At 54.1% G+C, this 27659-nt stretch overlaps 9 protein-coding genes across 9 annotated transcripts; 5 read left to right on the plus strand and 4 right to left on the minus strand.

Annotated features, from left to right (window-relative positions):
- Positions 1 to 405: 405 nt before the first annotated feature.
- Positions 406 to 1879, minus strand: N7459_004089 (serine/threonine-protein kinase; the record flags this gene model as incomplete). The annotated part of the gene is made up of 3 exons (XM_056943273.1): positions 406 to 941; positions 1019 to 1596; positions 1662 to 1879. 3 exons carry the CDS (start codon positions 1877 to 1879, stop codon positions 406 to 408), a joined length of 1332 nt encoding a protein of 443 aa, XP_056800156.1.
- Positions 1880 to 3168: 1289 nt separating this feature from the next.
- Positions 3169 to 4610, plus strand: N7459_004090 (glycosyltransferase family 31 protein; the record flags this gene model as incomplete). The annotated part of the gene is made up of 2 exons (XM_056943274.1): positions 3169 to 4365; positions 4389 to 4610. 2 exons carry the CDS (start codon positions 3169 to 3171, stop codon positions 4608 to 4610), a joined length of 1419 nt encoding a protein of 472 aa, XP_056800157.1.
- Positions 4611 to 6099: 1489 nt separating this feature from the next.
- On the plus strand, positions 6100 to 6315 carry N7459_004091 (uncharacterized protein; the record flags this gene model as incomplete). Its single annotated transcript, XM_056943275.1, has 1 exon — positions 6100 to 6315. One exon carries the CDS (start codon positions 6100 to 6102, stop codon positions 6313 to 6315), a length of 216 nt encoding a protein of 71 aa, XP_056800158.1.
- Positions 6316 to 6375: 60 nt separating this feature from the next.
- On the minus strand, positions 6376 to 8021 carry N7459_004092 (uncharacterized protein; the record flags this gene model as incomplete). Its single annotated transcript, XM_056943276.1, has 2 exons — positions 6376 to 7512; positions 7563 to 8021. 2 exons carry the CDS (start codon positions 8019 to 8021, stop codon positions 6376 to 6378), a joined length of 1596 nt encoding a protein of 531 aa, XP_056800159.1.
- A 4107-nt stretch (positions 8022 to 12128) lies between these two features.
- Positions 12129 to 13574, plus strand: N7459_004093 (putative C2H2 finger domain protein; the record flags this gene model as incomplete). The annotated part of the gene is made up of 3 exons (XM_056943277.1): positions 12129 to 12531; positions 12593 to 12732; positions 12801 to 13574. 3 exons carry the CDS (start codon positions 12129 to 12131, stop codon positions 13572 to 13574), a joined length of 1317 nt encoding a protein of 438 aa, XP_056800160.1.
- Positions 13575 to 17107: 3533 nt separating this feature from the next.
- N7459_004094 (uncharacterized protein) lies at positions 17108 to 19276 on the plus strand (the record flags this gene model as incomplete). Its single annotated transcript, XM_056943278.1, has 1 exon — positions 17108 to 19276. One exon carries the CDS (start codon positions 17108 to 17110, stop codon positions 19274 to 19276), a length of 2169 nt encoding a protein of 722 aa, XP_056800161.1.
- A 1944-nt stretch (positions 19277 to 21220) lies between these two features.
- N7459_004095 (uncharacterized protein) lies at positions 21221 to 21895 on the plus strand (the record flags this gene model as incomplete). Its single annotated transcript, XM_056943279.1, has 1 exon — positions 21221 to 21895. One exon carries the CDS (start codon positions 21221 to 21223, stop codon positions 21893 to 21895), a length of 675 nt encoding a protein of 224 aa, XP_056800162.1.
- Positions 21896 to 22089: 194 nt separating this feature from the next.
- On the minus strand, positions 22090 to 24222 carry N7459_004096 (uncharacterized protein; the record flags this gene model as incomplete). The annotated part of the gene is made up of 1 exon (XM_056943280.1): positions 22090 to 24222. The coding sequence occupies one exon, from the start codon at positions 24220 to 24222 to the stop codon at positions 22090 to 22092; it is 2133 nt and encodes a 710-aa protein (XP_056800163.1).
- A 1412-nt stretch (positions 24223 to 25634) lies between these two features.
- On the minus strand, positions 25635 to 27228 carry N7459_004097 (aspartate aminotransferase; the record flags this gene model as incomplete). The annotated part of the gene is made up of 5 exons (XM_056943281.1): positions 25635 to 25736; positions 25808 to 26155; positions 26234 to 26874; positions 26953 to 27031; positions 27109 to 27228. The coding sequence occupies 5 exons, from the start codon at positions 27226 to 27228 to the stop codon at positions 25635 to 25637; spliced, it is 1290 nt and encodes a 429-aa protein (XP_056800164.1).
- Between the last annotated feature and the right edge of the window lie 431 nt (positions 27229 to 27659).

Here is a 27659-nt window from a genome sequence, read left to right on the forward strand (position 1 = left end):
ATTAATCCACCACCACCACCATCATCATTATCATAATATATCTACATATATCGGTTTAACTCCGTCCCTTTACTTCACCAAACAAACGCCTTGTTGAGTCTAGTTTAAAGAACTAGAGGCCCTCTTTTAGAAGGATCTCTATAGAAGCCTACCTATTCCTATGATCAAACTCACTCCCGAGGGAGCTATCTGAGCAATTTATACACCGAGCGTAATTCCCGTCTCCCTCTCAATTCTCTAATTACCTTTAATGTCGTACGTCTCTTTGGAAATCCGACTAGGTTAGCCAACCAATCAATGGAACCACTTCGTCTTTCTCAAACGGTTTACGGGTCCTCTCCGGTGATATGCCGGATCGCGGACCGGGTACCAATGACTGGGGGGTGAAAACGACCACGCAAAATATTAGACTATCGATGCCTTTGACGAGTCGCTTTCAACGTCGATCTCGCAGAACCATGGATCAAGCAAGATCTTCGCAGGCGAGGGTCTCTTCGCGGGATCATATTGTAAAATCCATCGAATGATCGTCTTCACTTTGTCGGCTTCCTCCTTGTCAAGATCCGGGCCTGCCTGGTCGAATAACTCTTCCATAGATGCCTCCTCCACCATAAGCGGTTCCTCCCCCGGAGCCACTCCTCCGAGCTGACAATTAAAGAGCTTCCTCTCGGGCGTAAAGTAGAGCGATGACGTCTTCCAATACTCGAAAAGCTCGTCGGGGAGGGCGCCCAGCCGAGCGGTGAGGGAGAGGAGATGATCGTCATCTTCAAACTCGGACCATGGTATACAGAAGAGTGGCCGCCCGGTGATAAGCTCGAAGACAAGGCAACCAAAACTCCAGACATCAACGGTACTGTTGACAGCTCCGGTAAGAATCAACTCGGGAGCTCGAAGACCGAGTGGGGTAACGGGCTTTGCTGGCGGGTCGGTAAAGAAATATGCTATCCAAGGTAGGCAGGTATGAGTAAAGATATTCGTCAAGGAAAAGGAACAGATAATAGAAACAGAAGGGACTGACCACCGCCCATATCGGATAATTTTACCTTGAACCCTTCGGCGTAGTGGGTAAAGGGAACTAGCGGCTGCGCAACACAAAGATATCGAGGTGCCCATTTATCTTGTTTACCATCTAGCCTCTGTACCGGGGGCGAGACCGACTGGGCTTGCACATCTCCCTCCTGCCAGAGCACGTCCTCAGGCATCGAGCCGACATTATTAAGAGTGAAGAGCATGTTTCCCGGCTGAAAGTCTCCATGGGCGATGCCATGTTCGTGGAGAAAGGCAAGAGCCTGCAAGGACTGCTTGAGGATACTCTTCGCCATCCGAAGCGGATAGCGGACCTTCATTTCGTATCTGCGAGGTTTGAACTGCGGCAGCTCCTCAACCATAGTATTCACACTTGGGCCCATCGGCTCGAATACTAGACATTTATGGACGCCATTGGGGCCGCGGTGTTGGAACTCGCCTAGCAGTCGCGTAATATGGCGCCCCCCTTCTACCGGTGCGATTTCGGAGATGTGGCGTAACATTCGTAGCTCGGTTGTCGACCCTGAGATTTCTGACACAAGGATCTTCAGGGCGACATATCCACTGTTTCTGAATGGAAATGAGTAACGATAATCTATAGCGTCGCGAGTAGGAAATGCAAAAGATGAACTTACTTCAGGTCACGGGCGAGCCAAACCGTCGAGTAAGAGCCCTCACCAAGCTTCCGGATGGCCTTGTATTGGCCGTTGAAGACATCGCCGAGGAGGACAGGATGATAACCACCTGGGCGGTAATCTTCCACCCACTCACAAGGTAATGTAATAGTTTTGAATCTCCATTCGTCATCTCTTACGGCCCTTGATGGCGGAGTAGGAGGAGATGAGGTACTCATAGCTGCGATGCAGTTCCGTTGTCCAAGAATTGCCGAGCAGAATGTCTTGGAATGGACAAAAGATGATGATGGAAAAGCATTAAACTTCGGAAGAGACTGAATAGACGTTTGCAATGAGCGTGAGACAAGGCCGCCCAGGTAGAAGCCTTCGTTACGCGCCAGAATACATCAGCCTCGAGTTGGACTTGGTGGGCCACAGCTTCCCCGGGTTTTTGAGCTTGGCCAAACGCGTCGTCAAGACTAGTCAGTTCTATTTGGCGTTAGCTTCAAGCCTAAGACAGATTGGCACAGAAGAGCTGCGCGGGCTTCTCATTCCTAGAGGACCAGCAGTACATTTTGCACCGGCAGGAGTCCTGTCCAATGCATTCTCCCGGCTGGGGCACGATGAAGGCGACGTACAGCTAAGCTAAACCGGACCGAAATCTAGTCTGTTGACCTGAAAGTCTATTGCCGATCCGCCTTCAGACTACTCTATCGGTAGTGAAGGACGATTCAGGAAGGATGCGAACGGGAGCGGGTGGGTTTCAAGCTTGGCGGATCATCGACAGGGGCGTCTTGAGGATCGGCATTCGGATGAATCGCACGGGGCTATATTCCAGCCCGAAGATTGTTGGCCTGTCTCGGTAGGGAATTTCAACTACCGTTCAGGAATTTCCCCCCGACCGTGGGGATTGGAGGAATGGGCGAGGTGCATCAATGGTCGGATGAGGTGTCAGCATCGCACTGTAGCAGGAGAGCATCGAGTTTGCAAGGACACTACAGGGCAGTGTCGAGTGACGCGCGGCCAAGTGGAGGGATATTGACGAGTGAGGAAGAACGGAGGTGGCTCCGGAGTCTTGGCATGGGGAGATCTCCAGTCTCAGCGCCGGGGCTTCCGTGGCTGCATTTAATACTTATTTAATATTATTATTATGCGATGGATCGAAGAGATCAAAGCAGAAAAGCGAATCAACACGTGACGCGTACGTCACGGAGTCGGAGTCCAATCAGTCCGGACTGGAAAGTCCCCTTTAAAAAGAATTGGTCGTGACTCGTGAGAGGATGGAACCATGATCGGCCCTTGTCCCGTCTCTCGGCTTGGCTCTTGACTTTTCCTCCCACCCGACTATATACCGTCTCTCTTCCACTGCCGCGCACCGGGGGCTCTTGAGTGCTTCACACCACCACTCCCGGCGCGCGTCTCCGCAATGAGGATGCCCACCTGGTGACCTAGACAATCCTATTCCGAGTACACCGAAACCGCCGAATCCCCCTCCCCAACTCAACGCCCCAAAACAACACCACCCAGCATGCTCTTCCAGGGTCGGGAAGGGCTCGCCTCGGCCTCCTGGGCCTGGAAGAAGATGCTCCGGTATGTGGTCATCGTCGTCGCCGTCGTGGGCTTTGCCGCCTTGCTATGGCCGTCCTCCGCACCCCAAGGCACGCCGCTGCACGCCGCCTCCAACGTCACCATCTCCGCCGATGTCAAATGCGATCCCGACGTCCACGTACTGAACAAGCTTCACGTCACCAAGTTGGCCGCATTCACTCGCCGAGAAATGGTGGTGGATTTCAGCCCGGACCCGGTGCCGATGAGACAGAGGGTTAGCCAGCCGCTGCTGGATGTGAAACCGGAGAATCTCGAACAACTCGAAGTCCCGGAAGGGCAAGACGGATGCTCGATTCCCATTCCAATGGCGGTTCAATTGCCGCCGAAGCCGAAGCTGGCGGATGCTTCTCACATCGACTTTGGAGTCGCTACCACGGCGTCCCGGCTGAACGAGTCCTTGGATCAGTTTGTCCACTGGGCTGGGTACACGCGCACGCGGATTTTCGCTCTGATCGAGCCCGACAAGCAGGACGGAGAATTGATTCGTCAAGTCAAAGCAAAGGCCGACAATCTGGGGATCAATCTCTACATTTCGGTCTCGGAAGATAACTTCCTGCACCGGTACTTTGCCCTCATTCCTCTCTTGGAAGGGAACAAGCGGGAGCAGACGCGGTGGGCGGGCATCATCGATGACGACACTTTCTTCCTTTCCATGCCCGCGCTGGTCGACGCCTTGGATGCCTACAACCACACTGAACCCATGTATGTGGGCGGTGTGTCTGAAGGTGTCCCGCAAATCGCCGTGTTTGGAATGATTGCGTTCGGCGGCGCTGGCATCTTCCTTTCGATGCCTCTGGTGGCGCAGCTCACTGCCGTATACGACGAGTGCGCGCGGATGAGCTTCACCGGCGATCGCCGCCTCGGCAACTGCATCTATCAATACACCTCCACTCGTCTCACCGTCAACCACCGACTGCATCAGCTGGATCTGATGCGAGATGCGTCTGGCTTCTTCGAGTCCGGCCGAGAACCGCCACTCTCGGTGCACCACTGGAAGTCCTGGTTCAAGGCCGATATGCCTAAGCTCAGCGTCGTGTCCGACCTGTGCGGAGACACCTGCTTGCTGCGACAGTGGCAGTTCAGCGATGGCTGGTTCCTGACCAACGGCTACTCGATTGTTCAGTACGCATTCCCCCCGAGGTGGGCGATCTCACCATGGAAATGACATGGGAACCCCACAATGGCGCCGTGCAGGAATCATACCTGCACGAGCTCGGCCCGCTCCGCCGCAAAGACGAATACAAGGTCAGCTACCTGCTTGAAGACTCGGTGCTCGAGCCGGATGGCCGGGTGAAGCAATGGTACATCGAACGTGACAAGTCGGGCGACAAGGTCGTGGAGCTGACGTGGCGCTCACGATGAATTCCTCTGTTGGATTGCTTGATTGCTTTGGTTGTCTTTGCATGGGCTTGTTTTCATTGCGCCCGGCGCTTCTTAGGCAGTTTGCATGGGATTCTTTGTTTATAGACCGGTGATACACCTTGATGCTTACACTGTTATAATGCCTAGGGAAGATTCACATCATGTGTCATGGGATATATGGCAATCTATCCGTCGATTAACATGAGCTGGCAAATTTCCATGGGAATGGAATCGCTTGGCCACTTCTAATCACTACCGATATGGGCGCTTACTACTCTTGCTCTTCTTGTCATGTAGCTTCATGTATCCGAGATCCCAGATTAACCACATTGCTACATCAATGTCTTAAGATAGACGAAGGTGTGTCTATCTACAAGAATTCCCTACGTAGTAACGTCCACACCGAGATTACTGAGTTTGTTCTGGAGGGAAGGGATTTTAAATCTAAATAATTCAAGCCCTGTCTAGTTTTGGAAGGTCCTCTGACCCGAGAACTATCTATACTGCGCCGAAGGCTCCCTATTCCTCAGACATCCTGCCATCAGTATTGATACGATGCTGAATGATATCCCCGCTTTTGCCGGTGGAGATGAACATTTATAGAGCTACGCTACTTCATAGCCTTAGAAAACATCATTCCATACAGAACTATATATTTTGTGGTTGGAAATACTTTTTGCGATTATCGCACTTATTTTGACAAAAGGCGTTGGAAGCTGAACCACAATTTGCTAAAAGCTCGCTTTCGTCGTGATCCTGTATAATCTGAGCCAGAGCCAGATGGAGTTGGGGATCTTGTATGACCTTCAACGTCTGATGGTGCGTAGCCATCTTGAGATCTTGTGGGTACTCGGCGAGCCGTTGCAGTTGGCGGCTCCATCAGACTAAGCGCCAGCCTCCAAATGTCGGTTGATTCTCTTATGTGTTTTGTGTTTCTCCGTATCTCGTCTCTTCACACATCACGGTTTCTATCTACGCCGCCTGTTTTCTAGGTTATGATTCGCTAAATGACTACATCTCAATGTCACCTTGGTGTAGAATTCATCACTCCTGATCGACAACAAGGTCTCAGAATACTTGATTTGGCAGGAGTATATTGTTCCAATTCGACTTCCTTGGCGGGAAGGGCCACTTCACCCGCACAGACCGATGACTTTCCTTAGAAAGGTTTCGGCGCTGTTATCGCTGGAAAAGATAAGTATTGCATATGCAACCGCACTGACGCAATGCAGGCAGAGGCAGTGTCAGGGATGGTTGCAGTGCTTACTGAGGGGCACCGGACAATCCATCCAGGATAAGCCGAGTACAAAGTCTAGAGTTTTGCTCCAAGATATAACTAATAGCAGGGACTTTCCGCCAACCCTTGGAGGATTTTTTCAAGTGCTTCTGGTCTGAAGTAAGCCCCTCCCCCTCCAAAACAAAAGTATTAAGGGCAACCCTGGTTAATGCATGGAACAGACATAAAGCGACCTTCAATCCACCACCAAATATGCCTAAAAATGCCCCAATCAGCCCCAAAAAGGGAGAGGAGGCAACTGTCGGCCTTAAGTCCGACCTGAAAACATTACAGCAGCTCACCTCTTCAGCCGAAGCTGCCAGAAAACACCGTGACGACTCCAAGCATGAACGAGCTCAGCGGAAGTTGGAAGAAGCTTTTGAGGCGATGGCCAAAAGTGAAGGCGGCAAGAGTGACAAGGGCAAATAAGTATGATCAGTTTGATGAGGTTTTGGACTTTATGTACTGTCGTCGTCTTCTATCCATTCTTTAATCCGACCCATCAATAATTCCAAAGGCTGCTTTTAGCCGAGCATCATAATCCAATCTATCCCGCTGCTTGGCGGCTCCAACTCTCACAAAATCCGTGGACCAATACCATGGCATTGTCTCTTGGAACGCATCATGATCTGGGCAATACTCGATGAAGCGTGGTTGGATCTGCTTGTAAAAAACCGAGAAAAGACCTGTTGGACTAGCAAGTGCAAGGGAGAACCAAAAGGTTCCTGATTGCCAGCTCCGATTCATTATCTCGGAAAGGCTGGCCGTTGATTGACCTTGCTTCCTTGAGGTCAAACCCAGTGACCTTTCTTCGTCTGCCATAATTTCCATGAATTCGGACCGGACTGTATCATACTCGACAGCATCCTCGGTGATCTCATCGACAGCTTTGTTGGTCAGCCAGGTAGGTGTGCGGATCATCTCAATTGGGCGAGAGCATGCCCATTCAAGGTCAATCAGCGAAGTGATATGCCAGTCGTCATCAACGAAAATATTGCTTTGGTGGAGATCGGTAAGAGTGAAAGTGAAAGGGCCACGACTAAGTTCTCGTGTGAAGAAGGATGGAAAGGTTGCTTGCATTGCGGTCAAAGCCGATGCCTGGTAAATATAGTCACTTGTGTCGTTTATTGCATTTTCTTGGTTCCTGAGTCGATTATTGTGAAGCCTGAGAAGGTCAACGACATAGGACTCAACAGTTGAGTATGTATGGCATCGTGCCATATCTGTGGGAATATAGTCGTTTTCCAGGTCTTGGATTTCGAGTGAAAGAGGGCGATTGATCAACTGAAGATAGCCATCTTTGTCGATAATAAAAGAGCCAATCACAGGGAGGGGGATACGCGTCAAGCTCAGAAGGATTCGAGAGAGATCACGAAACAGCGTATGCCGATATCGACGATCGTGATGTCTTTCCAGCCATGTTGATGAAAGCATCTTTCCTGTTGTACTCTCAACAAACTCGACTAGCAAGTACCCTGTAGCTAAAGCATCGCATTTAGGTTTCAAATTTCGTGGATGATAGGGAACATAGGATGAAGGGAGTGGGTAGCCTAGACACCGAAGAAGTAGGCGGCGGAAGTATTGGAAATAACGGCGTATAAAAGGAAGTTTGTCAATATGTGTGAGCTATAGATCCTCATTAGTATAGCCCTTGTTATTTTAGAGAATTTCCATACAGTCTCTCCATCGGAGGTAGCAAAGCCATAGAGTTGGGGAATAGGAATATCAGGGCAGTTCTCTTGCAACCAAGTGTATGTCCCTGCTTCGCACCGAATCTTTTCGTCGGAGTTCCCTGGGCGAAACTCTTCACCTAGTCGGTATGGAAGAGGTAGCCGAAGTAGCACTCGAGTGCCCGGCTGTGATTTTTGCCCCCATTTATCAATAAAGACTGGAACGCAGACATTAAAGCTCCCATGAAGCCAGTCTTCGACATCAGCCACTTGGCAGAGGTCGGTCGAAGGAAGACTTAAATGGTGAGATATGATCGCTTTGATCCAATCCTGATTGTCGGAGAGGCTAGCGAAGAATTCACGCTGCCGGTCATAATACTGGAGTCGATGGAGAATGTTGACTTCTTCTCTTCGAGCCTTGGAGTAAGTGATCTCCTCTCTAAGAAGGCGAAGGGTCTTTGGCATGGTGGAAGTGGTTGTACAGCGACAGTGATCACTTCTCAGAACCCCTTAAATGTGCACTCTGGGCAGGGGCTCAGCTCACCGCCTGGGGTTGGCATAGATCAATGCGGCAAAGCTGCAATATTTCTCCCATTTACAGTCAGATAACAAGGTAAACAAACTTGCAAGCAAAGACGCCTCAGCCAACGAAATGAAGAGCGACAATATATAGTAGCTGTTTCAGCCGACCCAACACTGATATATGGCACAATCTGCCGCGCGAAACGCCAATCCCTCTGTGACTGCTTTTTCGTCGCAAATGTACCTATACCGCCATCCCCCGAAAGGTGCTGCCCTAGGTCGTTCTGGGTAGAAGGTGCGGAGACCATCCACCGATCATTCTGCACGAAATGAGCCAGGGCCGATTCCAACGATGAATTTTCGGCACGGGCCCGCGGGTGGATGAACTAGGCCAGTGCGACGATTTCCCCAGTGACATCATGCTCCTAGGCCGAATCCCCTTGGTCATAGCGTTGGCCGTTGGCGCTGGCGAGAGCGTGTATCCATGGGTAGGAGTGCGGCTCGGGCAGTGACAAGTTCCTGACTGCGCAGGAGAACGACAGATTGCCCAACAGCCAACCGCTGAGTACTACACACGCCACCCGTGAAATCTCCCATTTCCCCTGGGCAATTATAATAATGCCTCACGGTGCTGCAGCCAGGGGAGATCCCTGTGCTACTAATAGAAAAATAGGGCGACTAGCACGGATGTGATACGCGGCAACACGTCTCAGCCACAACCATGTGGGAATCTCCCCGTGCCGAGCGACCAATGGCCTCGGCGCGGTTGACGTTGGTCACCGTAATTCGAGAACACCGGGCACGAGAAGAGCCCTGCATGGTCGGAACCGCCAGTGGTGTGAGAGGCGTCTTGTTCTTGCATCGGCCACAGGCGCATGCCGACGGCGACCATTGTCTCCACACACCCCGGGATGAAGAGCGAGCACCTGCACTGATAACTGATACCTCGGAGTATTGTCACCGCGGCTGTTTAGGGGTGGCAGTAGAGAGGGGAAGAGAGACGACCATGACACCCAGGAGAGTCGGAGGGTGTCTGAGCCAATAGGAGCGAATGGTCGGGGGATGCTCGTGGTCGTTGCTGCAGGCCAACTCAGATGCCCAACGCCCCCCTGTTTTAGGCAGCCGCGCTGGGGAGTTACTTGATGGCTCCGACTATTGTTGCTCTAGGCTTGGCCCCGTTTGCCTGATCTTCAGGATGATGCTGAGCACGCACACTAGCGGTCCACGATGCACGGCGTGGATGAACATGGACTAGGGCTCGGATCCCAACGCGTGCAGATGAAGCAGCACCTTCGCAACGTTCCAGAAGGGCGCCAGAAGGCCAGAAGAAGGCTTGGCATGGCCCATCCAACGCGATCCTTCCGGACCCAGCAGGGTGGCATGGAGGCCGAAGGCGAAAAAGCGCAAGTGGATCATTGGAGGCTGAACCCGCATCTCCCCGAACGGGAAAAAGGGGGCATTCGATGCGAAAGGGTAATTACCGATGGACTCCGCTCGAGGGTCCAAAGTACATGTATAGTTGGGAGATGCAGAAGGGTTGCACGATCAAGTCCGAGCAACGAGCCCGCTGGTGTATCTCGTGACGAGCTCGTGCCTTCCGCGACTATAGCGACCGAGTACAGACATCGTATATGTATCTACACGAGGACTAGAATACCCCCGTCGAAACCTTCTAGAAGGAAAGATAAATTGGGTCTGGAATTAGCCTTCCGCCATCCGTGCCGGATCGCAATAGTGGGAACAGACTATCGCGATGGTGAGGCAAATCCCTTCCCGCAAGACTTCGCTTCTGAGTGTTCATAGGTCGTCGCCACTCAGGGGTCTGTACCTTCATACTTCCGCCAGTGACTGCTGTCGCACCATGCCAGGCAGAGAGACCTGCGTGTCATGCTGAAGTGGTTGGCTCGGCTGGAGCGGTTCCCCGTCCATCTTTGGCCCCTATTTCCGTGTCCAGCACGATGATCGATATCAAGGGAGTCCGACGGACATACGCCCGCGGGTTTCGCATAGACGGATGTATGTATGGACAGGGGCGAGGTGTCATGCTGCGGATTTTCTTCCCCTTTCCATGCACTCGAGTCGAAAGTCAAGACTCCCGTTTAGGGGGGGCGCCACATCTGCCCGATCACATCTGCGTCATTGTGGACGATCCTGGAAACTTTGGGGATCGTTTCACGCTACGGTAGCGTCGCATATGGTGGTTAGCTGGCAGGGGAACACGTAGATGGAGTATAGTTGGTGAAGCATTGCCAATAAGAATCTGCTTCACGGAGAACGAAACGGTTGCCGGGGCCAAATTGTTCGTTCTAAAAAAGGCCCTCGAAGGTGACTGAGGGAGCTTCTGATTCAGATCGGCGTCACTATCTCGTATCCACTCTTGGATTTCCTCGTTTTTTTTTTTGCTTTTCTTTTCTTTTTCTTCATTATTCTTCTCGCGCCGAGACGGGGGGAAAAGCGCACGTTGTGGAGCCGGGATGCTGACGGGGGCTTCTGGCGCGGCCGTGTTTCCTTCTAGCGCACTTCGCTGGGTCCGACTAAGGGGGAACTAGAACGAGTAGGAGCGAAATTTAGTGCGACGGTAGTTTTTTCTGGAAAAGGGCGGGAAGCAGGAATAGGAGGTGTGATGAAATCGGGCTGCGTGGGAGATGCAGCTGCGGATGGATGGTGGGATAGTCGAGTTACAATCTGAAAGGATAGTTGATAGTTTGAAATGGACATCGAAGAAACGAAAACAACAAGCAGATCCAATTTCCAAATGTTCGCCAGTGGGGGGAAAGCAGGAGAGCGAAGGGCATGTAAATAATGATGTATGCCGCCGGTGGCACCTACCACACCTAAATAATCACTCCATCTCATCTCGTCTTCTCACGTCCTTGTCCTCCCTCCCCCTTCCACTTCCGCGCCCTCGGTTCTCTCCTTCTCCATCCTCCACGACCATCTGGTTTTCTGCACTCCGACTGGACCTCGACTCCGACCTTTCTCCCCACCGATCTTTGTTTTTCGCGAATTCCTTTCTTCGTCCCCGACCCGAACCCTCACGCTCCTCTCGCCGCAGACACCGAGCACGGCTGGTTTCTCGTGTCAGTACTGCTTCCTGCGACCTTTGTGACAGGTTGGTCCCTCTTCCGCTTGTTGCGTGATCTTCACCGCGATAGCCCCAGCATCGCCGCGATGGTGCTCTCGGCACGTTAACCTTGGCTCGCGCGCCCATTTGCCTGCCCGGCTCTGTCGACCGTCGACCTTACGACTGTGAAGATCTGCTTGGCCTTCCATTTTCATCGGTCGTTCTTCGCCGTGAATTCCTCGGCCAGAGATGGAGTACCGAAGAGGTGCAGACAGCGTGCCGACTCCAGACTTGGGAGGCAAATGGGCGAGGCTGAAACCCGACAAGCATTTTTCTCGACAATTCTTGAGCTGACTTGCGTGCTTCGCCATAGAACACCCTTATCATCCTCCCTTTTCCCTCACGACGATCCCGACCATTCCACACACCCTCTGCCTCGTACCCAGTCGGCCTGTGTGCAATCGACTTCCGCGAGAATCGCCTTCGAATTCAAACAATCGCAGTGAGCCGAGGAAGAACGCTGCATCAGCAATAGTCTATTCTCCCACGTCGAACCTCGGTCCATATTGCAAGCTCTCGCGCGGAAAACTTAGTTGGAGGCTTTTGCTGCCATCACTTCGTAGCCGGCGGCATCGAAATCTCGACTTGTCGGACGCCATTCCATACGGCCGAAAACGCGTCCAGCGCGAGGGACACTCCGCCAGAAAAAGCGGTGTATTGGGCCCCGTTCAGCGTGGCAACAGAAGGATTCTGGACCCCAAGAGCCTTCTCGATATCCGGTCTCTTGCTTTGTGCCCGATCAGCCATCCTTGATCGCATCACTCGCGTGACCCGATTCTAGTGCATGGCATTGACGCCCTGGAGCACCTCTCGCTCCCGAGCCGAATATTAAGGCGCAACGTGCGCAAGAACGGTCTAGGCAGGAAAGGACACCACATTGCGCCGTCCTTGGCCACGGTCCCTTCGGCTGATTGCAGGGTCGGGTCATGGACTTCACGACGATCCTGAACCGGAAGAACTCTGCCGCTGCTGCCGCTGCCGCAGAAGCTCAATTGCATCAACAATACCTTCAAAGTGCTCACATGAACCAACACTCCCCAACCATGAAGGCCGAACCCGGCGCTTCGGACAACTCGGTCGGTGCGTATCCTGCTCATGGGCCGCCTGTGCCGATGGATCAGGGACTCGCCGAATCCTTCTATTATGCCCAACCCCCGGGGTCTGCACCCCGGAATATCGGCTACGTCCCTGGTGGATATGCTGGTGAACCTCAGATGCAACAGGCGCCGATTCCGACTGGAAGGACCGGCGCGGAAGCACCGCAGAAGACCTTCCATTGCTCCACGTGCAACAAGGGCTTCGCTCGCCGAAGCGATCTTGCGCGGCATGGTATGTGGCCTACTCAGCTAATCCCGAAGCTCACCTCCGCTCACCTGCTTCCTAACTCTAGAGCGGATTCACACTGGTGTCAGACCGCATGCGTGCGATTGGCCTGGCTGTGGGAAGCAGTTCATCCAGCGCTCTGCATTGACGGTGCACTCTCGAGTACATACGGGTGAAAAACCTCATATGTGTGAGCGATGCGGCAAGGTGCGTATTCCAGCAAGACCTTCACTCCCGATAACCGTAGATCGACTTTAACTAATGGTCGCATGTAGCCCTTCAGCGATTCATCATCACTTGCCAGACATCGTCGCATTCACTCGGGGAAACGGCCCTACAAGTGCCCATACGCCAACTGCCAGAAGACGTTTACGCGCCGCACGACACTGACCCGGCATCAGAACCATCATACCGGAACCATTGAGGAGGCTGCTGCGGAGACAGAGGCCAATTTGCGCCAGAACAAGGATCGCCGGGGCCCTGGCGACGGTATGTTTCCAGAACATGGCTCCATTAATTCGACACCATCCCCCGCCCAGCACCCGTCCATGTCGCCGGGCGGTGATCTCCCGCCGCTGAACATGCATCGCTCGGCCGGCGATTACTATATGGGCAACGGGCCCATCCCGCCTCATGTGCGTGGCGACTTCTCGCAAAATAGCCCTAGGGCTTCTCCGACCGCGACTTCTCCATCTCTCTCGAGCTTTGGCAGCGCTCCCCATGTACGCCCGTCGATGACCTCTCACCCGTATGCTCCTCCGCAACCACTTGAACCCCCGGCCAACAATGACCATCGGCCGAACAGCGTGAACGGGAGCCCGCACATGGCCAGCTTGGGATGGGCTTCGCCATCTCACGGAAGCATGCCTTCGCCGGGGTCGGCCAACGACTTCGCCTATCCCGAACCCTCTGGTCCTGCATATCCGACGTCCATGCCTCCTCATATGTATTTCCCCAACTCGACCATCCGTCGTCCGACGAGCACCGAGCCAGAGAACTATGAGACCAAGGCCCGAATGGGAGATCACACCTGGTCCACGCCGGTATGATGCGGGCCACGCCGGGGTTTTTCCATCTTGTCACATCAATTTCCGAACCAGCATTTTCCTTTGTTTGAATGGTTTCATTGCATCGTTCCCTTGATTCCCATGGAAACAAGCCAACTTTCCATCGTTCGGGGTTTCCCACTCTGTGCTGTATTGCTTTTGCGCCTTTCTTAATTCATTTGTATCTATACTGGGGGGAGCCCCCCCCCCCCCCCCGCTGGAGTCGCCGGTCGTGTTGCACGTTTCAAAGGGATTTTGTTCGCTTTCCATTGTTTGCAGGGCTGTCATCCCGATTCCTGCCTTCTCTTGTTCTTACTCTTTGATTTACTTGCGTGCGGATGACATGGCTTACCGAGACACGACCAGACGAGGAACAGCATAGATAGAGCGTGGGACCGGGATTTTACGGGGCTATCATTGTATCGGATTTGGGATCTGGATCTGGGATTGGGGTTCTTGGCTTGGGAGACCCATTGTGCGGTGTCTGGTTGGTATCTGGGTTTCTTTCTTGTGTCTGTCGCGTTTGGCTTTGTTCTTGTCTGTTTCATATACGTCTCACCTTAATCTCTGCGTCTGTATTGCTACGCCGTTGTTCTGTTCTTTTGTCTGGATCTATGCTTGATGCGTCTATTGTGTTTTTTTTTTTTTTTTTTTTTTTTTTTTGCTTGGTTGCTGCATCGAATACCACTCTGTAAATGAGGCCGGCTATGAACCTAGCTATCTATTCCTGTATGATACGTGCTGATAATCGAGATGGATTTCACTGTCTACATGGTGTAGGTACATGATCTAAATGTTCAACGAGTTACTGAGTCACCATTGTACGACTAGGCGTAGAACCCACCGGCGTCTCATTGGGCCAACACCCTCAGTATCAGGTACACACCCACGAGAGGTAGGGCAGACCTGACACTTCCGTGCACGAGCATGAAGCCATGTCATCCACACCCCGCCGTGTAACCCACCCGCGGGAGCAGAGGTATACTTGTATACCGGACTGGATACTTGGTCCAGTACAATAGGATACGTGAATACCGACAGAGATACAGAGATACAGAGATACACATAGACCTATACGGAAATAGCAGTCAAGATAGGCGTATCCCTGAAGGAGCCATGGATGGATCGCCATGCCAGTCCAACGCCCCACCGCGCGAACAATCAGCAGGCGTCTCAGGCGCCCGGCGCACCTGAAACACTCAGCCTTGCCAGTGTGAATGCGCGCCGAACAGGGACGTTGCTATTTTCATTCCCAGCACGAGAACCAGCAGCGCGAGACGGGGGAAGGATACGACCGGAAAGTTGAAAGCAGAAAGCTGAAAGCAGAACCCGCGAGTTGCAAGGGAGGTTATTATTAGATCGCTTCTGGCCGGGTCTTGGCGTGAGTTGAGTCGGGACTCGAGCTGAGACGGCGGCGTCTCAGCCCCCCTTTTTCCTAGTGCTGGGGGATTTTTTTTGGCCTGGATGGTCGGTGCTGTTCGTGGCTTGGTTGCAGTTCGGGGTTTTGTGTCGGGTTGCGGTGTGGCTTGTCGGGCGCGGATGTCAAAAGGCCGGCGCCCTGTGAATGTGATGTAAGGAGATTTGGATTTTAGTTTCCTACCTAAGTAGGACGTCGAAGACGGTTGTCGTCCGAGTTGAGAGTACGGATCGTGACCGCGAGTACAAGCGAGGCATTGCAAGAGTGAAGATGAGAGTCTGCATGATAACATCGAGCAAAATCACTAGCCACTCAATATTCATTTTATTCAGCACGCTTCCCAATGAATTATTATACTGGGATCGGTACTCCGCTGGGATTTCTACGCCTGGACAAAGCTAGTATACGGCACAGCAGGCTCGGGATTGCGCCCCCAAGGGTCGATCGACAGATGACCATTGGCCGAGAGGATAATGCGCTCTGGTAGACGACGACTGTTGCTATGGGGACAAATGCGTCCATGTCATTGACGCGACCGAGGTATCGCGCGAGTGTGACTAGATGAGAGCGGAGTTCGAAATGCCACACTATGTAGTTAATATCAAATGGTTCTGCAGAGACAGCTGCGCTAGCATTGTCGATCAAGACGGGGGCGTCAGCACCAGCGCCGCTGGGTCCGAAAGACCATAGTACTCACTCATCACCGCCCACCCGGATATTATATACCCTACAAGTCTTGCAGGTCAGGTCTGCACATTCCCAGTCGCAGTCCCGAGGAATGCATGCCCCGCCAATGGCATCAGCCCCCCATCAGCCCTCCAGCGTCATCCTCGCCATGGCCACAGCGCGGATCTCCATCACCGGACTACCGAGCGGCGATACCGCGGGACGCGCGCACGGCCGAGACTGGAGGCGTGCGGAGAGAGTCTGGGCTTGGATCGTGGCGTTGGGAGCGGAGGGGTGGGAGTAATAAGTGTCTCGGTGGGCGATGCTCGATACGAGATATTGCAGTCTGAATGGGTGCGGAGCATGGAGTGGGATGCTCATGCACGATGGTCAGCGATCGGGAACTCGTGGATGGTCTCAATAGGCACGGGCGTATTGTACGACTATCGAGGCACTATGGTGCTGCAGCAAGGGGATGGCATGTTCCCCTCTCGGTCCTGGGGAATATTGCATGAGTCGGACCAGCAGGGTGAGGTAAAGGTGCAGTTCCATGATCGAGTTGCTACGAAATACCATTTCGCCCTAGTATTACAGATATTTCTGACTAGGCTCGTATGTCCCACCTCTCTCTGCTCGCACGTCGTACGAGTCCACGGGGAATTCCCATTCCAGTGTAGGATGAGTGCATTCTTCATCCCGATTGACTCTTGTGTCTCCAAGGTATTGATCGCCCCCGGGTCAGGGCCAGGTACAGATACAGAGTGACTCTGACTTCACCAAGGTACTTCAACACTACCATTACCAACCATCAGCGCGACCATTTTATCTTTAGTCCCGGCCTCACCCGTGGAAGAGGCGGCCCCGTTCGCCCAACGGTCTCAAAAGGACGATTAAACTCCATGCTTTGTCCATCAATGCAATGTAACTGCGACGCAGAGGGCTGGACGAGGCAAGAGAGGACTGGGAACGGGTCAAGGAACTAATAACTGGGGTTATAAATAGGCAAGCGGATCGCTCTTCCGTCACCAAAGTCACCGGGAAGAAGACAAAGCAGTAAGATTAATAATAATGCAAAAAGACATCGGTAATTTACAGCGTAATTCGCCTTAGACTCGGGCAGGAAAACGGGAAAATGCGAAATCCAAGTGGAAATCGCCCGTCAGCTCTCCCCACTCTCCGCTTCGCCTTACCTCCTTCACCTCTTACCTCTCACCTCTCGCCTCTCACCTCTCGCCTCTCACCTCTCACCTCTCACCTCTCACCTGGGCCTCCTCCCTCTGCCATTCACCGGCCCCCTTTCTGTCTGTCTCGATCTTATGGCGGATGGTGTTGCCTCATTTCCCCGTGCAGTTGGCCGCCTGACCTGCAGCTCTCACGCTGCCATCCGACCCTGCTCACAACTTCAATCTCTCCTCCCCTTCCCACCCTCCATTCTCTCCTCTGTGGGCTCATCATGACCCCCGATTTTGATATCCCCAAGTCCGGGCTGTCTCTCCGTGCCGGAGAGCAGTCCGGGGAGACGGCCGCCAAACCGACCCAGATCATGCGGCTGAACCTCGTCCAGAGCACCCTGGACGATCTGATCCAGAGTCTCCGAAATGACCAGCCCGCTCGAGTCCGTCTGGGCAAACACCCTTCCCTCCACTACGCGGGCAAATCCCAATCCTTTCACGCCTACCCCGAGACACATCGTTCCGAGATCTACCACCGCTCGTCTGAGCACACCCTCTACTTCACCGGAGTGCTGAGCCACAGCCTCGAGGTGGAAAAGGCCAAGAAGGACACGGCCTCCACGGACCAGGCCCTGGCCAACCTGGAGGAGAGCCTCAATGCCTTTGAGCGAGGCAAGGAGTCCAAGAAAACACACATCATCCAGCACCCGGACGAATTGAAAGCGCTCCGGGCGGCCGGTGCCGGCACTTCTGCCCGCCGAGGCCCCAAGAGCAAGGCCGAGCTGGACAAAGATCGCCTCCTCCGCACGGCGGCCAACCGCTCGCTCACGTCGAGCCCAACCCTGGGCGCCCCCAAGTCGCCTGTCCCTATCCCGACTCCGACCTCGGCCCCGACTTCGCAGACCAGAAACACTGCCCGCCTCGACGCCCTCAAGACCCCCTTCATCCATCTCCTCGCCGTCCGCGCCGTGTCGACCAAGTTCCTCGCCCGTCAGACGCGCTCCTCCATCGAGGACTGTACCGCCCTGGCCCAGAAATACGGGTCCGAGAACCGGCTCAATCGTGAGAAGTTTGATCTCAAGGACAAAACCTACAAGGACCTCGATGTGTGGAAGTTCCCCTACCCGAATCAAGAGGACCGCCAACAGGCCATTGAGAATGCCATCTCCGCCTTCGACCGGATGCGCATCTCGCGCACCGACAAGCTCTGGCAGTCGCTACTTCCCAAGGAGGAACGGGGCAAGGGCAAATGCCTGTCCCGACTCAACCTCAGCAATGGACCCATCAAGAAGGCTGCCACTCCACGGATTCAGGTGGACGGTACTGATGATCGGGCCAAGGAGGGTGAGGTGGCTGGCCCCGAAACGGACCGAGCTCCGGGCCACATCGGGAGCTCGAAGGGGTCGGATGCTGGCACGCCCCGATTAAACGCGACCACGCAGAAGCCCCGAGGGGACAAGGAACCGGCGAGGCGCACTGCCAAGGGCAAGGGTCCCAACAACAGCACGTTGACCGGGCGGGTCACCAAGAAGACGGAGCGGAAGCCTCCGCCCAAGGCCGAGAGCAAGATCAAGTCGGCCGAGTTTGTCCATGATTCAGATGAGGATGACGATGACATGGCTGACGCCGCACCGCCCTCCCCGGACTCGTCACAGCGTCCGACGGACGACAAGCCCGCTCCCCCCAAGAAGACCCCGGCTCCGAAGACTGCTCTAGCACCGGCCAAGTCGCGTGCTCCGGGCCATTCTCCTGTCCCGACATCCAAGGTCCCCAAGGCAGAGGCACCTACGCCGAAGCTCGAATCATCCCAGTCGAGCAAGACATCCTCGAAGCGACCCGCCGCTCGACAGTCCACTTCGCCCCAGAAGCCCTCCCCTCTCGGGTCCTCCCCTCCCGCCAATGCGTCCGATGTCCCGAACCGCAGCCGCTCCGACAGCCAGAACCAGTCCTCCAGTTCGTCCTCGTCGTCTCCCTTGATCTCTCAGCTCGCCCGCAACAGTAAGACTTCGGCCTCCACCGCCTCGAAAACAACCGCCACTCGTCCGTCGAAACCGACTGCGCAGACCAATGGCGTCACCAAGGCGGCGCCGGCCAACCCCTTGAAACGCAAGGCCGAGCCCGAGCGATTGGCGGTTCCGCATTCCCAGGTGGCACGCACCACGGGGAACCTGGACCACAAGCGCCGCCGCGCAGTGAGCACCTCGAGCGGGGGCAGCACGGGCAGCGCCTCCCCACCCATGAGCCAGGAGCTCCTCCGGCAACAGCTCTGGGCCAAGTCCCAGAAGTTTAAGCAATACTACGCCAAGTACCGCTCCTTGCATGCCTCCCTCGCGGCCCAGAGAGACCCACCGCGGGCGGATCTGGACCGCCTGCAGTCCCAGCACAAGCAGCTGGAGCGGATGAAAGAAGAGATCTGGGACGAAGATCGACGGCTGCGGGATGGCCTTTAGTCGTGACTTGCTTTTTTTTTTTTTTTTCTAATTTGTTTTCTTGTTCCCATTGTCTGATCCGTTTGGTTCCAATGCATGGTGACGACCGTCGGTCGCGCTCACACTCACATGGCGAAAAGATATTTACCCACTCGACAGCTCCCAGACGGCGTTTTATGGTTGACTTTCTGTTTCTTTTTGTGCTCTGATCCTGCATTTCCCATTTCCATGGAGACCCCCCACCGCATGCATCCCTTGATTTGTTACATAGAACCGACCCGACCTGAACTGCATTTTGCTGATTTACCCGGCCGACTACCGACACATACAAGCTCGGCTTACGCGATTCCAATGAAAAAAAGACATACCCACTCGCACCTTGACTACTGCATCTTGTATTTCTCACCCCTGGTATCTACTCTGTCGATCTCGTACCTGGCTCGACATGATCCGCATTGCCGGTGACATCTTACCCCGGATCAGCGACTCAGCGACCCAGGGATGCGCCGGGTGCTTGCCCCACCATCCATCCGCTGATTGGCCTGTGTACACGTGGCCGTCACGGACCATTCTGGGCCTCGCAGTAATATTACAGGCTCCACATCATGTCTGTACGCCGTCGATACCGTACGTGTGGTCCGCGGCGTCATGTGCGGGCCGGACTGGTCCGGTTCGGTGAATACTGGGCACCGTGGCTGTGGTGGTGGATGGCGTACTTAGGACTGGATATCGATTCAGGGTGTACAGGTTGTTTTCTGGATTTTACGTGTATATATATATATATATATATATATATATTTCACTCTCTATCTTGTACGCAGTGTACCTTCCGCATTTTTGTTTGTGCTGACCACATTGAACAAGCTCGGTACACTAGAAAATGGGTAGCAGCAACAGACCCGTTAAATGGCGGCGGAATATCTGCGGATACATAGGCTACAGCGGGGTTACCTGTGCGGCTAGAAAGCTGATCCAAAGCCTCGGAGAGAGAATGCCTCGAACGATAGCGCCAAGATTTCTTTTCTTTTCTTTCCTCGGGTCTCATCCGTTCACTGGTCCTGTTATGGTACTCCTAAGCGGTACCGAGATGATCTTGCTGTTTGGCAGTCCGGATATGGGACGTCCATTTGCTTTCTCGCAGTCCGCGATTTTCCTCTGCGACTTCTCGAAAATAGAAGACTTGTCTTGGAATAGAACCGGTACGATTCGATGGAGGTCTATTGTATGGGGGTTGAGTGGTAGCTTGGTTTGTTGATGTACTGGCCGTGGTATGTGCAAGGCCGTCTTTGCATTTAGTATCGCTGTAAAAGAGAACAAGTGGTTCATGCTAGAGTCATTGAACCAACCTAGCAGCTAGTATAGAGACTCAGGTGATGTCTGGTTACTTGGCAAGTTAAATTACAACACGGCTGCTAGATAGGGTTCAATAAACTCCTCCTTCAAGAGAAGACGATAATTGCCTGCCGCCTCCCTTTCATATATATACTAGAATTGATCGGTAGTTCTTGATATACCTCGCTTTATACATCAACTTTCTCCTGCAGTGATAACCGAGGTCTGAAGCCAGCGCACTGGGACCCTTCACTGCCGAACAGGATGAGTGCTGTAACACCGGGTTGTCCCTCTATAAAGTCTTGAAGAGCTCTCGCGGATGCCCTGGTTGAATAATAGGGCAAGGCTGCACAAGAAATCGGCCATCGCCGAGGCCCCGCCCCATTGAGCCCTCGCTTGAGTCGCGCGTTTGCCTTGGCAGCCAAATACACCTACCAGATACGGCAACGGTCACCAAACTATACATCCTAGCCGATTTTCAGGGTCTTTTCCACGCGAGCCACCCATTGGGGGCGGAAAAAGAGAAGAAAGAAAAAGAACGCCCAGTCCCGGATGTCCCCAAACATACTCAATTCCAGTTCTCCCTCATCTCTCAACAAGCGACGATTCCTCGCGCCCCAATCCCCGCGCAGAATGGCGCCCACTCCCTCCGTGAGCACCCGGGTGTACACCGTCACCGCGGCCACGCTTCTAGCCCTGTGGACCCTAACCGCGCTGGGCTTTACCGCGCTTTCCATCGGCAGCGCCAATCGCAGCCTCATCGAGCCCGCCGCGTCGATCAGTCTGCTCACCTACCTCGTCTGCCGCTTGATCGTCTTCCTGCAGCCCGGCTGGCAGCCCGATTCGCTCGCGCATGTCGTGGCCCTCGCGCACCGCCAATCGCGCCAGGGCGCGCTCGCCATGCTCGTCTGCGCCTGCGCCTGGCTCTACGAGCTGGCCTCGCAGGCGGTGATGCTGTTCTTCGTGACGTTCTTCGGCGGCATCCTGGCCACGGCCGTCTATAATGATGCCTTTGAAGAAACCACTGCAAACCAGGACGACTTGGGCGCGGACACTACCGCGCTGGCGGAGATTGATGCGGTCAAGGCCAAGGCCGGCGTGGACCCGACGCAGCTGTTCAAGATGATTCCGCCCAAGCTGCTGGTCTATTTTGCGGCGTTGGTCTGGGCGAACTTTGCGACGCTGGGGGTTTACGTGCTTCGTCTCGCGTGGAGGTCGGTTCGGGTGGTGCTGGGGTCTCCCGTGGGTCGTGCTGGCAAGAGCGAGGCAGAATCAGAGCGTGGCGCTGTTTCTGAGAGGAAGGCGTAAACTGGAATGGAAATGCTGGGTATCCTGGCTACCGGGAGGACTTTTCTATGGCCGTTTCTCTGGAAGAGAAACGAGACTCCCATCTCGCTATCTGTCATAACCGCTGTGTTGGTATCTCGATATAAAAATTATAGACATCTCAACTGCTCTGTATCCTTCTTCCTCGATACCCTCTGCTCTGTACTCATTAGAGCCTACTGTGGACTCTCCGACGGAGGTGTTTCATCCCCGAGAAGGATCTGTTTTCGGAGTATGTCATCCACCATCCGTCTTATTTCAGCCAAGTCATTAACTGCGCCACCCTCGGGTTCGCTTCTACCCCCATCATCCCCAATCGACTGGGTTGGCGTGCGCGGCGGATCAGGGGGAGGGCGACCCGGAGCTGGGGGAAGATGATTGTGCTGCGTCTCTTCAATCAGCCTCGTACACTCACGCAAAGAAGGGCTCAAACCCATCGTTAGGCTTACCGCCGGATTACTAGTAAGCGGTGGGCTGTGACCAGCGTTGCGTTCGTTCTGTCCGTCCGGTATATCTGGGCTGTGCGGCGTCGACGTTGTCGAGGGCGAGGCGGATTTCCGCGGTGATTGAAGATAGGGCGGCTTGGGAGGGCTATCGGGCTTCCCTATGCTGCGACCAAGCTGCTCATTGGTAGGGCTAGCAACAACGATATTCTCCTCCGTGGCTGTCGGGGGATGACGGTGCTCCGCCTCTTGAACAGGATCAGGCTGCTTATACGGCGGTGTTTGGGGGGGGGGTAGTTCTTTCGTCGTCTCATTCCCAGAATCCACCTGCTCGGTAGGGCTTTGAAGATTAGTCTCTCCTGCGTTCGGATAATCACGTTCCTGGTCTCCAGGGCCGCTGATTGAGTCCCGTGGAGAGGGCCTTGGAGATCTAAGAAAGCCAAAAAACGCTAGGGTCGAGTTCCCCCGATCATGCCCCTTTTTCACGCCGCCGTTTCCAAAAGCCTTGCGGTAGGTCTGGTTTATAAGGGAGCTCAACTCCTGGAGATATGCCATGCTTCCTTGTGCATTCTTCTGCAGCTCTTGCCACTTGACCCTTTCCTCTCGAGAGGACTTCGCGCCTCCCCGCTTGCCAGCATGGTTGCCCAGGTTGACAAGCGACTGCTTGACGTGGTCTTGCCCGTTGAGGATGCATTTCATCCCCGCTTGGACATCAGCTCGAAGGCGATTATCGGCCGCAGACGACTTCGAGCGCTGGATGTCATTGAGAACCTCTTCAAACAACTTGCAGAGAAGATTCAATCCAGCTTGGACAGACCGAAAGGCGCGACTCGCGGCCTTTAACTTGGGTTCTTCTTCGGACTGCGGCAAGAGGCTGACGGCATGTGTCACCTCGCCGGTGACAAAGTCGAAAAAGCTCTGCACCGCGGTGCTTTCGACCGCGGTGTGGGCGCGCAGGATCTGCTCGGAGGTGATCTGCTCGACGAGCCTGGCCGTGTACACTGCAGCTGCCGCTGCGGCGTACCCATGCCAGGCGTCACTCTTATGGGTGTCCGAGTAGTCGCGAATGCCACGGATCTGGAGACAAGGCAATTCATGCACCAGGTGGTCCGCGGGGATGAGACAGATGGCATGGAGGATGTTCGCGATCGCGTCTCGCTGTCCGGCATTTTCCACCTCCTCCTTGGACAAAGCGATCTTCCCAAAATGCACTTTGATAGACTCGTAACCGCGTCGCTGGGATCGAGTCATCAGGATGTTCTGATCAGGCTCGGCAGCGAGACAGTCACAGGAGGACCGGTGTGCATACTCCGATCTGTATAGACGGTCGGGGCAATGCTGGGGCTGTTGATAGCTGTCTTTGATCTTCTGGGTCTTGGTAAAAGCCCCCTGCACCATCTGGTGGAGATTTAGCTCTTCGTCGTACTTGACGGAAATGGCCTGAACGGCGTTGAGCAGCGGTTGACTTCGAGGCTCGTTCGGCTGGGGGTTGTCGTCGTTGCTGTACGGACCATCGAACTCAACCACCTGTTCGCCGATCACGACGTCGCCGAGACGGACGTCCTCCAAGGTAGGCACGCCGCTTGCGGTACCAACGATGAGTACGACACGAATCAAGGGAAAGCTGCTCAGCATGCCGTCGGCCGCTTTAGATGCCGATATGGTCCCGTACGGGCGACGCTCCAGACACATCACCAGTATATTGTGCGTACCGACGCGTCCGTAGAAGTAGGTGTTCAGGTCCTCCTTTGGAAGCTCCAGTTCCGCGTCGTGAGAGGCATCGTCTAGCACTTGTTGAGCAGCGGTGAAGTCCTTTCGCGAGGTGGTGATCCAGGCAATTGTGAAATCGCTATGAGAAAGACCCATGCTGGGGCTTTGGAAGTTCTCGCTTCCCTATGTAGATATGTGTTAGCCTCACTCCATGGCCAGAAAGGGAATTCGAACCGACTACAACAATCGAGATGATCAAGGAGATTCCAATACTGGAAACGGCCTATATGTTGGATTAGGCAAGGCAGCGCAGAACCAAAGATCAGGCGAAGTAGAACAAGTCTTCCAGCTAGAACGCCCTTCGACTCTTCAGACTGCCGAATTATATACAGCATGCCCAAGTACGTATACCAGGGTATCGGGCACGGGGTGGCTTAGCACTAATGCAGTGAGATAGCGCCTTGGTAGGGGTTTTCGCCCCATCTAGATCATGGTTGCGACTTTGGGTCCCATGATGCACACAGATAAGCATTCTGCATTGGCAATGATATACACCACAAGGTCTTTTTTCCAGTCCTGGTTCCCACGCGCAGTAATTCATCCAATGAGGAGTATACATTCCTACTATAGTGCATATGTATGTATCCATATATGGATGGATGGCAGATGCATGTATGTGTATATACATACAATATCCATGGATAACTCTCCTTATGGCAGGGATGTGTGCGGCTGAACGCTTCCACTTTCTAGAACTTCACCCGGGTGCAGTCTAAATCGAAATCCACCACTCACGTATAAGAGTATTGTTCCCCAAAGAAGTATAGTACAGGAGACACTTCATCAGCTCACCCTGATGCCCATGCATTCGTCATACCCTAACCATCCCCTAGTGTTTCAAAAAAAAAAAAAAAAAAAAAAAAAAGCAAATTGACCCCCTAGATAGAAGGCGGATAGAGCCATGTTGAGCCGGGACAAGATAGATAGTATGTGTGAGAATACCCTGATAATCAGCAGAGACGCAGCATTAGGGACAAGATTCACTCTCCCAATATGATATTGACAGCGGATGCATGAGGATTTGGGCAGCCTTCTAGCGTAGTATAGATAGCGCTCAGATTAGCGAATCTTCTGGATCTTCCATCCTCCTTCTCTCCAGTGCACTCCGTTTCTTCCTTTCTCAGGTTTCCGGTGTACACTCTTCTCTTCCTTTCTCCTCTGCTGTTTCTTCGGCGAGATCTAGATTTCATCTGGCAGTCAATAGAGATCACCGGCGCCATTGGATATCCATACCAGGTTCCCCCCATACATCCTGGACCAACAGCAGATCAGTCGATACAATCCGAAACCTACTTCTACGGAAGACCAAAAAACCAATCCAAAATCTCCGTTGAGATGGACAAAGCCGAGCCATGCGAGATAATAAACACAGAGACATTAGATATCAGTACAAGGGCCGGCCTAGCACCAAGACGCGTCTGCACGAGCCCATTTCTTTTCTCTTTGTATCCCACTCGTATTCGTTCTGAGATCATCTGTTCCCTTTATATTTTTGTAACCGTATAGCTTTAACCGGTGACCTTGAAGATGGACTCGGCCAGACGCTTGACGTTGCCGGAGGTGATACCGGCAACGGAGATACGGCCATCCTTGGTGGCATAGACAGAGTGCTGGAGATACAGTTAGTAATGGCCACAAAAGGTAAAAAATGAGTGGGAGATTGGGAGACTCGGCGACTTACCTCCTTGGCGAGCACATCCATCTGCTCGGGCTTCAGACCGGTGTAGGCGAACATGCCGATCTGGCTGGTGATGTGGGACCAGTCGTGCTTGCTGCCGAGCTGCTCGAGGTTCTTGCGCAGGAGAGCGCGCATCTCGATGATGCGGTCAGCCATGCCCTTGACCTCACCAAGCCACTGCTGGTTCAGCTCGGGGTCGTTCATGATGGTCGAGGCGACACGGGCACCGTGGATGGGAGGGTTGGAGTAGAAGGGACGGATCAGGATCTTGATCTGCGAATCGACGCGCTTCTTCTCCTCGGTCGACTCGCAGACGAGGGAGAAGGCACCAACACGCTCACCGTAGAGACCCTGCGTACATCAGATTTAGCGGCTTGTGACTCGGGGGGGGGGGGGGGGGGCATCGTCTTCGGATCATTTCCGACATACCATGTTCTTGGCGAAGCTCTGGCAAAGAGCAATGTTGTGGCCCTCCTTGACGAAGTAGCGGGGAGCAAAGGCATCCTTGTTAGCGTTGCCGCTAGCAAAGCCCTGGTAGGCCATGTCGAAGAAAGCGAAGTGGCCCTTCTGCTTCATCACATCGCTAATCTGGCGCCACTGCTCCTCGGTCGGGTCCACACCGGTCGGGTTGTGGGCGCAGGCGTGGAGCAGGATGATGCTGTTCTCCGGGGCGGCCTTGATGTCGGCAATCAGACCCTCAAAGTCCAGCCCAATGGTGTCCTTGTTGTAGTAGCGGTACTTCTCAACCTCGAGGCCGGCATCCTTGAAGACGGCATTGTGGTTGGCCCAGCTGGGGGTGGGCAGGTAGACCTTCTTCGCGTGGGGGTAGAAGCGCTGGAGGAAAGCACCGCCAATTCGGAGGGCACCGGTACCGGAGATGGTTTGGGTGATGACGAGGCGGTCATCCTTGAGAACGGCGGAGTCGGCACCGTAGGCCAGCTCGGCGGCGGCCTTGGTGAAGGCAGGAATACCAGTGATACCGGCGTATTCCTTGTCGAAGCGCGAGGCCACAACCTTGTCCTCGGCGGCGCGGACGGAGGGCAGAACGTAGGGCTTGCCCTTGTCGTCACCTGTGTTGCCCCGGGACCAATTAGCAAACCAGACATTGCGAACCCATCATCCAGGTGTGGTGGCCGGAGGGAACTTACGGTAGGCGCCGACGCCCAGGTTGATCTTCTCGTTGAACGAGTCGGCCTTGAAAGCCTCAGTGATACCCAGGATAGCATCCTAGCAGGCACGGTGCATCAGCATTGATCGTCACAAATACCTTTCCATATGCGAGTCCTGGGGTTTCCCAAGCTTACAGGAGGACCCTGGGGAACCTTGGACCAGGCCGAGGCCTGTCTCGCACCGATCACAACGGTGCGCATGTTGGCCTCACGGGCGGCCGCCGAGCGGCTGGCGACTCTCAGAGTGGAGAGCATGACGAATGGCAGCAGGAATGCGAATGGGAAATCAAATCGGAAGGGGACCTCGAGCAAGGCACTGGGGTATGGAAGGGGAAAGGAAGGGCCGGGTAATTAAGAAGGGTCGGAGATGCTGCGGTGCGGGCGTCTGTTTTCGCCTGACTCACGGGGGAGCGGTACTTGGTACAGGCATCTGTGTGGGGAGACACACGGTGCGCCCAGTACCCGGTACTTGCACGCCCGGCGAGAACTGCGACGGGGCGGGATTGGCTGTTTCCTCCGCACATTCGCAGCAGGAATTGGCGGCCTGGGGCCAGTAGAGAGTTTCGTCATTGATGCGCTGGTTTATTTACACAACTACCCAGGTGACTATGTAGCTAACTATTTAACGACACGACTAATCAATGTTAACATTGATGGGATAGGACCTATGTCGATGATCGCTGGTA

The sequence above is a fragment of the Penicillium hispanicum genome (assembly GCF_028827665.1).
Source record: "Penicillium hispanicum strain IBT 35686 chromosome Unknown utg000004l_segment0_segment0, whole genome shotgun sequence".
NCBI classification, from domain to species: Eukaryota; Fungi; Ascomycota; class Eurotiomycetes; order Eurotiales; family Aspergillaceae; genus Penicillium; species Penicillium hispanicum.